Source organism: Uranotaenia lowii, chromosome 2, assembly GCF_029784155.1.
Source record: "Uranotaenia lowii strain MFRU-FL chromosome 2, ASM2978415v1, whole genome shotgun sequence".
Lineage (NCBI taxonomy): Eukaryota > Metazoa > Arthropoda > Insecta > Diptera > Culicidae > Uranotaenia > Uranotaenia lowii.
In genome coordinates this window covers 115,160,545-115,172,731 of record NC_073692.1, presented here as the reverse complement: position 1 = coordinate 115,172,731, position 12,187 = coordinate 115,160,545, and the positions used below count along the sequence as shown (strand labels likewise).

Sequence of the window (12,187 nt, the reverse complement as noted above, 5' to 3'; positions counted from 1 at the left end):
ATCTTATTTAAATTTTAGAACTGAGAAATGAATTTTGAAATTTAAAAAAATTGTAGCTGAATTCTGAACCTGGGATTAGTTTTCTAGGTTTTGACATCAGTTCTGAGTCAAGATTTCCAACAACCTTACTACTCCACCATCAAAATTTGATTAGGAATCACAAATTTTGAGTGTAGAGTAGAATACCCTCATGGGGGGGTGCTTTAACCCTTTTTGCGACGGGTTCGTTGATTGCTGTCCCGGTTCGAAGTGAACTCGCTAAATGTTTTCAGTCCAACAAAGAGAGATCAATTTGTAATTCACACGGTCGAACTTAGCTTTGCTCCCTCGCCGAAGGAAGAAAAAATAGTTCGCAGTTCAAAATCCGTTTTCAACCATCGCAAGGAGGAAAAAGGGTACTTAACTTTAAGTTCATAGAATCGAACTATGTTTTGAACCTCGGTCATACTTTATTTTGAGTTAAAATAAAGGAGCGTGTAGTCTTCATTGCTCTTCAAATTGTATCAGATTAGAGCTAGAAAAGATGCTCAAATTACACTGAGGTGCATTTTTGAAGCATCACGAGGGAGAAATGCCATCCATGCTGGCTGACATTATTTATAGAGTAAAAATTTCAATATTTTTTTGAAGCATCACGAGAGAGAAATGCCATCCATGCTGGCTGACATTATTTATAGAGTAAAAATTTCAATATGCAAAAAAAAATGATAAGATGAATTTGATGTTTTTAAAGTATTTTTGGGAAAACTGTTGTATCTTCAACAGATTTAGATATTCTATCACTTTTTCAGATTTCATGAATATCCTCCTGAGAATTCACTAATTTGTCTTTAATCCTATTCAGTTGTGATATTATAATCAAAATAAAATAATTGTACTGTAAATGCAATCGCTATACTAATTTATTAAAATTCATGCATAACAGGGTAAAAGTGTTTTTAAGACGCCAAGGAAGGCCCTCCGACAAGGGCTTCTTGTTGGCATTTCTCCTCAGAGTTATTCAGTTGTGTTATTCGAATTTAAATAACATAATTGTTCTGTATGGGCAATCACTAAACTCACGTATTAAAATTCATCCATTATTTATAGGGTTGATGTGCTTTTAAGACGCCAAGAAAGGCCCACCGGCTAGAGTTTCTGGTTGGCATTTCTCCTCAGAGACGCTCGGAAAAAGGCTCTTCAGTGCAAATTTTGTTTTGCCAAACGCACTTACTCAACTGTGTGAGAGTGATGAAGACCGCACAACGGTGAGAGCCAGTGCAAACAAATCTGCTGTTACGCTAAGAAGAAGATTGATGTAGCTGTTATTGTTATCAAGTATGATAGAAAGAGGAGAAAAAAGTCACTTATGTGCAGAGTTACCAGATCGCTACTTCTTTCATTTCGTTGAAAGTGTTGTGCTTTCGGAAACGTAAACAACGAAAATGAGAACAGTGCGATTTAAGCAATACACTGCTCATCTTTCGGGCTTGTGATATAGCTCAGTTAGCAAGTCAGTTGCCTCCTGAGCCGATGTTCGCGAGTTCGAGCCTAAGAGTAAACATCGAAATCAGTTGTACCGAAAAAATTTTTCAATTACGTCCGCCAACTCCAACGTTGATATAAAATCGAGAATGCCATAGAGATGGTTAAACGACTATAATTGAAGCTAAAAAATGCTCATCTTTCGAAGATCTGGTAAACCATTTCCAAATTAATGCATGTTAACTGTTTCTCCCTGTTTTTCGGAAAAATTTAATCCGTAAAATTTAGAAAAATGTATACTTAAATTGCAATGATTGTCGGTCTATTAAAAAGCAAATGTTTCGTAATCAAATGCCACAAGAAAATAAAATGTTTTCATTTAACCCGTGGTGGTATCGTCATGTAACCATTTCTCGTGCTGCACGGCAACGATGTTGTTTGTCAATCACGCCACCATGCCACACCAAAGATGGTCTATTTTTGGGCTTCGAAAATAAAACCATTCTGCCTACCTATCAACCTATCAACATGGTATAGTATTAAGATTTGCTAAACGGAATGTCACACTTCTTCGCGTGTAGAAGGCAAAAAATTTCGGGCTCCGCTGACTATAGTTGTAGATTTTTCGGAACCCAGCCCAACTAATTTGTCAGAAAGGATTACTGGCGCCTTGGAAGGATTTCTTCGGTCAAAGACAAATGACTTTGTGATTAATACCGGGATTAGAGGTTGACTAATTTGAGGTGCCCGGCCGTGGCGGGAAGAAAATGAAGCTTTCAAATTCGGCTGCTGCTAGCATATGGGTTGCGACAGGAGTCTCACGGATGCGCTGGAGTCCCGAATCTAGGGAAAGGGACGACGACGCGACGGTGTAAATGGTGTTAATTTACATGCAATCAATCTTGAGGTAGCTACGAATGAGGAAAGAAGACGATGCGGTGAGGTGGTTTTCCCCCGGAAGATGTCGATTTGAGGTTATGTTTGCACACTGCAGTGCACTGGTGGGTCGTTCCCGGGATGACGTTCGGGCATAAAGGCGTCGTCATCAATCAAGGAAACGACGCATAGAGAGTAGAGAAGATGCTTGCAGGCACCGACTGCCTAGCTGTTGATGCTTGGTTGTTTTCCAGGCGTTCTATTCTTATGTAGTGTTTCCTGTTTGGTGCAGTATTGTTTCTGGAGCGAAGCAAATTAGAGGAGGTCTAGCATCAATCATCGAGGTCTCTCAGGCTCCGGAGATTGACGACCCTGCTACATCATGGACGGAGTCAGAGCCAGACAGAAGCGACTGAATGCGGATTTTTTTTTTGCTCAATTCCATTTGGTCAGTACCATGCGTAGATGTTTGCTTTGCAGGATGACCTTTGCGCTGACAAACTGGCTGAGTAATTTGTATTTCCTTTCATTTTTTTTTTCATTTCTAGTGCCGACAGAAGATGCGACATAAAATGATGGACAGACCAAATCAACCGGATTCGGTTCTTATTTTACCATTAATCACTCTTGGGCCGTTGGTTTTGATTTGGGCGGCTAAATTGTTTTCCAATAGGAAAATTTAGTGATGTTTAAAAAATAGTTGGTTTTTTTTTTAATTTTTCCCAGGTAAAGGGCTTATCAGACCAAGTTAGTTAGAAGTGACCTTCGTCAACTCACGGAAGCGAAACAAATCCGGAAGCAAATCAACGTTTTTCTTCTAGCCGTTTGTCTGTACGAAACAGAGAATGATTGTGCAGAAAAGCTGCAACTGCAACTTTTGTTCCGGTTTCTTCCGGTGCAGCCGTACGATTCTCACCTTAATTAAGCGTACATTGTGTTCTATTTTCCCGTCGTCGCCTTCCAGATGAATTGAAAGTTCGGACATACCGGACACAAATCTGGACCACCGGAACAAAGAGCACATAAATTTCTCCGTCCGGCTGGTTGTCGCGCATTTGAAATTTCCGACAAAGTTTCTCTCATTCGTAAAGCAGAGAGTATCTAGAACAAACATTGCACAAATCCGAATTGATCCTTATGGCTTCGGCAAACAAACGGTAGGCCAATCAGTGATCTCATCTACACGTCTACACATGTTCGGTCGAAGAAACGGGAATCGATAGCCGAGGCCGAGACCGATCCGAAAGCAAACGATAAGATTTCGGGTGCGCAGCATCCCACACTCGTGCTCTACCTGAAGAAGGCTCTCCCTTTCACCCGATTCAGCCTTAACCAAACACCAGCTGCGCAAAGTTTTGCTCGTTGCTGCACAAACAATGGAACCGATTTAGCAACGGCTCTTTCTCCTACACATCAACGGGCGCGCACGCACTTTCCCCGAAGAAATAAGTAAGCCTAATCTAGAGCACAAAGCCCTTTTAGACCCGAATGTTGACGAAAACGACAACCAAGAACGTCTTCGTCTTTCGGTTGTTATTTTTTTCGTCGGGTGTTGGTGGTGATGGTGGCACACGACGAACTATACCTTTTCGAGCTTCTTTTTTTTTTTTATAATTTTTGTTTTGTTCCAAGATCCCTACACCTTCTTATGAGGCCCGAAGCACGCGGCGGGACCGAAAATGTGTGCAGCTTTTTAAATTCCCATTTTTTATCCTTGTTTTGGGTGCGCGCCGCGCATGGAATTCTAAATTTTTCGAGCGAAAACTCAGAACACCAATAACGAGAACAACAACCGAAGAAAGCAGCTTGCGCTGAAAACCTTCTTGTGAAGTGTGCCTGCGTAACCTACTTCATTTTTTGTTTAACCTCGTTTTTTTTCTTTAAATAAAAACGTGCAGGCGTTGGGATTGGGTTTTACGTCAATATTGCGCCTTTCCTGGGCAGTTTGGACACTAATCAGACGTATGAACCGAAGATATGGGGTTGTCAATTGTTAGAGGTTGGATTAACACTTTAAGGACCGCGAAAAAAAAACTTGGCCGTGATAACGAGAAATTCAGCATTCCATATCTCCACTGAACCAAATTTTACGAATCTATCATGTTTGAGTATTGTGTTGAACTTTGTGGAATACAATTTCATTATTAAATTGTATTAACACTTTAAAGACATTTTTTTTTTTATCAGTGAACGTTCAATACATTTTTGACGGTCGCCATAGGAATCCAAAAAATAACATATAAATTAACATATGTCAATCAACATTTCAAGTGGTTCCACATTGAGGACAATGTCAGCTATTAGAAAGCTTGTTAATGCCGGTCCGGCATAGAACGTTATGCCGATAATTCCACCTCCAAGGAAGTTCATTATTGGAGTAGATTTTGATTTGTGAGTGCAAATCTCTAGAATACTTGTAAAGTATACCATTTTTAAGCTCAAATTTTATGTTTATAATTTGTTGTAAAAATTTTAGCAGTAAATGTCTTATGGTTTTATAAAAATACTTGCAATATTCTCTTAGAAACAGTCAATACTAAATTTGGTTACCAGTCGCTATAATAACCACACCTAACACTTAACCAAAATTGTTTCAGTAGTTGCAAAGCTTAGTCGTTCTAGTAATACCTTACAAATCAACTTCACGGTTGACAAGGTATGGACCTTACGCAATAATCTGTACGAATCAATCTTGAGGCCATCATACTGACCATACACTGCCAAAGTAGTTTAACAACCTTGCTGAGCCAAAAACTGAGTGACTCAGTTACTGACAATGATGATTATTGAACCATCGGCTGTTGCGAATTGAATTATTCATTTTTTGGTTGGAATCTCACAAACACACTTTCGATTGTTCCACCTCTCGATTCGGTTGTTTCCGGTAATAAGTTGTTGAACAATCTTCGAACAAGTTGGAACAACGAAAACGGGAGAATTGATTTCGCTTTTAAATCCTTCGATTTACACTGCGTTTAGTGACGTATACTTGCCATTATGACATTTCTCTTGTACAACAGAGCCCAAATCGCAGAAAAAACAACCGTAATGCTCTTTCTCCGCTTCAGCGGTTATGCAATTGCCGGACTCTTCCGACAACGAAACACAATCATTGATACAGAAATAGAAGAAAATCAATAGCGCAAATCGTGTGGTGCATGGTATAGGTATAGGAATTCGTTCATTCGTTCTCCATTCGTGGAAGAAAGAAAACTAAAAGTCGAACAACTATGGACTCAAACAGAAATTGCTTGTTTCAATTATTCAGACCGTTAGCTGGTTACTTTTCCATTCGAAATAGTAACTAACTAAGACTTGTGCAGGGCGATAATTGTGTGGTGATGATTCGATTCCTTGAGTCGTTCAGATTTATGCGTGATGCGTGATGGTCTTTCGGTCGGTCGGAATGCAAAACTATCGGTGATCCAGTTTGGAATTCCAGCGCTGCTACGGTAATCTGTAGGTTTTCTAGCAACAACAATTGCAGCTGATTTCATCAGCAGATGTCTCATTCGGCCGCGTGCCGGCCATTAACAAACTCACGGGCCGCGAGAAATGCCACGAATTTGCATGCGGCCGACTCAGGCCGAAGACAGACTGAAGAAAGGCACTGAGTTCGGAATGTTAATCTGGTTAGCTGCTGAGAGTCTTTCGGTGCTCTATGGCCGATGATGATCATCTTTCGCGAGTGCCCTGTTGTTAATTGGCACTTGGAAATAGCGCGAAATGGCTTTTCCGCAAGTCGCTGATGCCGAAATAAAAGTGGACAGTTAAGTTTTATTTTCAAATTGTTCTGTTTTTTTATCGGTTCGGAGAATCGTGTACTTTGGAAGACAAAATTGCACAGCTTAGCATCGGTAAAATGTTTTGGACTTAATTCAATAGCCCAACCACAACTTGAACAATAAGAATCGTACGGCAGGATGCAACAAATAGTTAAGTGGCTAACCACAGTGCAAAAGCACTGATTTCCTTGCATTTTTATTGATTGAAAAAGTTTATTTCTTATTATTTTTGAGATTTTTGACATTTTTCCAAATTTGAATTTTTTGAAATATTTGACTTTTTTGCATTGCTGTTATTTTTGACATTTTTGACATTTTTTACATTTTTGACATTTTTGACATTTTTGACATTTTTGACATTTTTGACATTTTTGACATTTTTGACATTTTTGACATTTTTGACATTTTTGACATTTTTGACATTTTTGACATTTTTGACATTTTTGACATTTTTGACATGTTTGATATGTTGACACTTTTGACACTTTTGACATTTTCGGCATTTTTGACATTTTTGACATTTTTGACATTTTTGACATTTTTGACATTTTTGACATTTTTGACATTTTTGACATTTTTGACATTTTTGACATTTTTGACATTTTTGACATTTTTGACATTTTTGACATTTTTGACATTTTTGACATTTTTGACATTTTTGACATTTTTGACATTTTTGACATTTTTGACATTTTTGACATTTTTGACATTTTTGACATTTTTGACATTTTTGACATTCTTGATATTTTTGACATTTTCGACTTTTTGACATTTTTGACATTTTTGACATTTTTGACATTTTTGACATTTTTGACATTTTTGACATTTTTGACATTTTTGACATTTTTGACATTTTTAACATTTTTGACATTTTTGACAATTTTGACATTTTTGACATTTTTGACCTTTTTGACATTTTTGATATTTTTGACATTTTTGACATTTTTAACATTTTTGACATTTTTGATATTTTTGATATTTTTGATATTTTTGACATTTTTGACATTTTTAAAATTTTTGACATTTTGACATTTTTGAAATTTTTGAAATTTTTGACATTTTTGACTTTTTTACTTTTTTGACATTTTTGACATTTTTGACATTTTTGACATTTTTGACATTTTTGACATTTTTGACATTCTTGACATTTTTAACATTTTTATCATTTTTTGACATTTTTGATATTTTGACATTTTTGACATTTTTGACATTTTCAACAATTTTGATAATTTTGACATTTTTGACATTTTTGACATTTTTGACATTTTTGACATTTTTGACATTTTTGACATTTTTGACATTTTTGACATTTTTGACATTTTTGACATTTTTGACATTTTTGACATTTTTGACATTTTTGACATTTTTGACATTTTTAACATTTTTGATATTTTTGATATTTTTGACATTTTTGACATTTTTGAAATTTTTGAAATTTTTGACATTTTTGTCATTTTTGACATTTTTGACATTTTTGACATTTTTGACATTTTGGACATTTTTGACATTTTTGACATTTTTGACATTTTTGACATTTTTGACATTTTTGACATTTTTGACATTTTTGACATTTTTGACATTTTTGACATTTTTGACAATTTTGACATTTTTGACATTTTTGACATTTTTGACAATTTTGACAATTTTGACAATTTTGACAATTTTGACATTTTTGACATTTTCAACATTTTTGACATTTTTGACATTTTTGACATTTTTAACATTTTTGTATTTTTGATATTTTTGACATTTTTGACATTTTCGACATTTATGACTTCTTCTTCTTCTTCTTCTTTCTGGTTTCAGCAGGGGTCTGCTGAAGTTTTATGGACGGGTATCTCTGACCATATGTCCACTGACATTTATGACATTTTTGACATTTTTTACATTTTTGACATTTTTTCAAACGTCAATAGACTTGTACGGAAGTTGTTCTTCATTTAAGAAGCTGATTAGAGTTCAATGTTTCAAAACATCTCGCCAAAAGTCCTCCTGCTTCAGAACATGGCCAGCACCCATAAAACTTAAATAGCACACTTTCGGGGCCAAACATTCCGAAAGCCGGGTTCCCCGGAAATCGCTTTTACGACCTAACGATATGGGACCGTTTATTGTTTTACGACTCCTCCGGCAGCACGCCAAGAAAACAACTTTTTCCCATTATTCACCCTCTCATAAGTTGCTTGAAGCTGTAAGTTAGGTTGTTCTGTTCCCAGCAAGACGTCACCCAGCATCATCATCGTCTCCCGCCAAGAACCAAAAACCAGAACAAATCATCGCTTGACCACTTGGCTTGGACCCTCTCGGACACCACCGACTGGGAGCGACAAATTTTTCAAGCATCTTGATCCCTAATTTCCCTCTGATGGTTTTCTTTTGGTCCACTTTCAAGAGGGATGCCGGGAACATAAAAACACATCAAAACATAATCTAACTTTGATTAACTACAAGCTGGCTTACAAGGAATCCTTTCGAAAGTTACTGGAAAAAATACGAAACGTGTGACAGACGTGCCTTTTTTGATATGCAAGTCTCAAGAGATTGACACTTGAAAAGAAGTGTTAATGAAACTTGTTTCCCGACAGGCTGGTCCCTGTGCCAGCTATAATGAAATTATTCTTTCAAAAGTCACACCATGTTCCTTCATTAACACCTCGATACAGTTTCCTTGAGCCCTCCAAAGAGGGAAACAAATCAGAGATCCAATCCTCAGAACCTGTTTCCATCCTAACTAAAAGAGAAAATCCTTTTATTCAATTTCCCAAATTTGATAGTCGTTTGTTATTTTATTTTCGTTCATTTTTTTCCTCTTCTTCTTCATCCACAGATTCCTTCGTCAACAGCCAGGAATGGACCATTTCAAGGTCGGTGCCGGACATTCGGCTCGGAGTCGTCGGAAGCTTAAGTTCCGGCAAATCGGCCCTGGTGCATCGGTATCTGACCGGGTCGTACATGCAGGAGGAATCCCCGGAAGGGGGCCGCTTCAAGAAGGAGATCCAGATCGACAACCAAAGCTACCTGCTGCTCATTCGGGACGAGGGAGGACCTCCGGAAATGCAGGTACGGATTGAATACGAAAGGCTTCAACTTTAACTTTATTGTGAAACTACACCCACAGATCGAATATGACGCTTAAATTGCACCCCGACTTGATGTCAAAATTGTTGAACGGAGATGCCGAAAATGGGACTTCTGCCAAAATTGACATTTTTGACATTTCTGAAATTTCTGAAATTTTATACATTTCTGACGTTTAAAAGATATTTTGAACAATTTTTATAGTTTTGAAAATTTTTAAATTTTGTATACTTTTGTCATTTTGGAAAATTTTGAATATTTTTGATATTTCTCATATATTTAATTTTTTTTTTTTTTGATATTTTGACATTTTTCTAATTTTAATTTTTTTAAACAATTTTAGTATTGTCATTTTTGATATTTTTGACATTTTTGAAATTTTTGACTTTTTTGACATTTTGATATTTTTGACATTTTTGTCATTTCTGTAATTTTTGTCATTTTTGACATTTTTAAGCTTTCTGACATTTTTGACATTATTGACATTTTTGACATTTTTGACATTTTTGACATTTTTGACATTTTTGACATTTTTGACATTTTTGACATTTTTGTCATTTTTGAAATTTTTGACATTTTTGACATTTTTGACATTTTTGACATTTTTGACTTTTTTTACTTTTTTGACATTTTTGACATTTTTGACATTTTTGACATTTTTGACATTTTTGACATTTTTGACATTTTTGACATTTTTGACATTTTTGACATTTTTGACATTTTTGACATTTTTGACATTTTTGACAGTTTTGACATATTTGACATTTTTGACATTTTTGACATTTTTGACATTTTTGACATTTTTGACATTTTTTATATCGACTTTTGTTAATTTGGAATTTTTAACAGTTTTGAAATTTTCTGATATTTTTGACGAGTTGAGAGTTGAGAGAGTTGAGAGCTGAGAATTGAGAGTTGAGATTTGAGATTCGTGAGTTGAAAGTTGAGAGTTTAGAATTAATTTAGTAGGAAATTGGAGCAAAGAGCTCAGAGTTGAGAGTTGAGAGTTGAGAGTTGAGAGTTGAGAGTTAAGACTTGAGAGTTGAGAGTTGAGAGTTGAGAATTGAGAGTTGAGAATTGAGAGTTGAGAGTTGAGAGTTGAGAGTTTAGAGTTTAGAGTCAAGAGTTGAGAGTTGAGAGATGAGAGTTGAGAGTTGAGAGTTGAGAGTTGAGAGTTGAGAGTTGAGAGTTGAGAGTTGAGAGTTGAGAGTTTAGAGTTTAGAGTTAAAAGTTGAGAGTTGAGAGTTGAGAGTTGAGAGTTGAGAGTTGAGAGTTGAGAGTTGAGAGTTGAGAGTTGAGAGTTGAGAGTTGAGAGTTGAGAGTTGAGAGTTGATAGTTAAGCGTTGAGAGTTGGGAGTTGAGAGTTGAGAGTTGAGAGTTGAGAGTTGAGGGTTAAGAGTTTAGAGTTGAGAGTTGAGAGTTCTGATTTGATAATTGAGAGTTGAGAGATGAGAGTTGACAGTTGACAGTTCTATTAAATCTTTGGCACGAAAACATTGAAATTTTGCAAAAATATCTTCCTGTGGGTGTATGACCAATTTATTTCTGTATCAATCACCTGATCGATGATACCGATGCCTGCCAAGAAACTTCGCCTACGCCCCCTAATTGTCGTAGGTTGCCTGTCACTTAGTTCGCCGTCACACCTAGTGCATGTCAATCAAGGTGACGTGATTTCATCAGTTGTTAGATGCAGCAAAAAACCTGTACCTGTACCTGAAGCAAAGAAACTTTGAAGTTTGCGCGCTCACTTTTACCCTCATTGATTACGCTTCACGACTCCCACATGGCGCTTTGAGTAGAACCGTTCGAGGTAAACCGCGAGTAGCTATGCCTCGTCTTAGATGGATGGAGCCACTCCAGCTTAGCACCCGACTAGGAAGGCAAAGCAGCTACATGGCTTGAAGCCGTCGCTGAAGTGTGGCGCCTCTGTTTTTGTTTCTTTAAAAATAGCTGAACGTTTAACTAGTATAGGCGCATTTCTGATCACCGCACCGCACAATCGTAATCATTCATCGGTTGAGCGCCGCTTGCACGGTTTTTGAAAATGCAACCCCGCGGACCAGTTTGTTCTTTGCGTTTCCTGAAAGAATCTTATGTAACGCCCGGTCGGTAACAACTCTGGCCTCTTTCTCTGGTCGTTGAATCGATGATCTGATTTTCTTGGAAGCAGTTAATTGAATTTGCACATTTCTCTACTTCTGTTTGCTCAAGAGAGACAGAAATAATTTTCGCAAACGAAACAAATCGGCTCCCCATTAACCGATTTCCTAATGGTCAAGCTTAATTGTTGGTAAACAACAAACGAGAAAACTATCGAATGGTTTCGTCCGAATTGGGAATAACGACGACGTGTGGGTGCCGCGCCGTTGTCGTCCTCAAGTGGCAAGAACGGCGCCAAGATTAGATTTGTTGGAGGCCTTCCACCCCAAAAAAATAAAGAAAAAAAACTTGTGGCAAAGAAGGTTCCCACTCAAGAGTTGAAAACGGGCCGAGGTACGATGAGGCAGCTCGGCGGTTTCGAATTACTAATGGATGCGCGAAATTTGATCCGTATGTGAGTGGGTGGGTGGAATAACCTTCATCATTTTTCGTATTCCTCCTTTGGCAGACAGGTGTTGAACTTGGGGCTTCGAGAGAATTTAACATTTTGCGCTGCAGTGCGATTGTCAATTCTGGTGAAATATTTGTCGAGTTGCTCATCTTGGTTGGAGTTGGAGGCTGTGGCATTTTGTTGTCACTCGACGTTTTTTTTTTTGCTCGAAAGTTTGCAGATCCAAATTGATGGCCTTCGATTTGACTCGAGAAGAAAAAAACCGTCGAGCGTAGTGATGACTCAATGGTAGAAACGAGTGATTTCTAAGAAATCTACTCTTCGATTTGAATTTCGAGATTCAAAAAGACTGTCAAAATCAACTATGATGCAATGTTAATTGTGCGACTACGATTTTTCATGACAATTTTAACATTTTTCCTAAGGGAAT

At 37.2% G+C, this 12,187-nt stretch overlaps 1 protein-coding gene across 2 annotated transcripts in view; it reads left to right on the top strand.

The window, feature by feature from the left end:
* LOC129748129 (centaurin-gamma-1A) overlaps positions 1 to 12,187 on the top strand; it is a 517,098-nt gene that overhangs the window by 475,651 nt on the left and 29,260 nt on the right. For both annotated transcript variants that reach the window (XM_055742626.1, XM_055742625.1), the window contains exon 2: positions 8,953 to 9,185. In XM_055742626.1, coding sequence (XP_055598601.1) covers positions 8,953 to 9,185 — 233 coding nt within the window. The remainder of the gene's footprint in view (positions 1 to 8,952; positions 9,186 to 12,187) is intronic.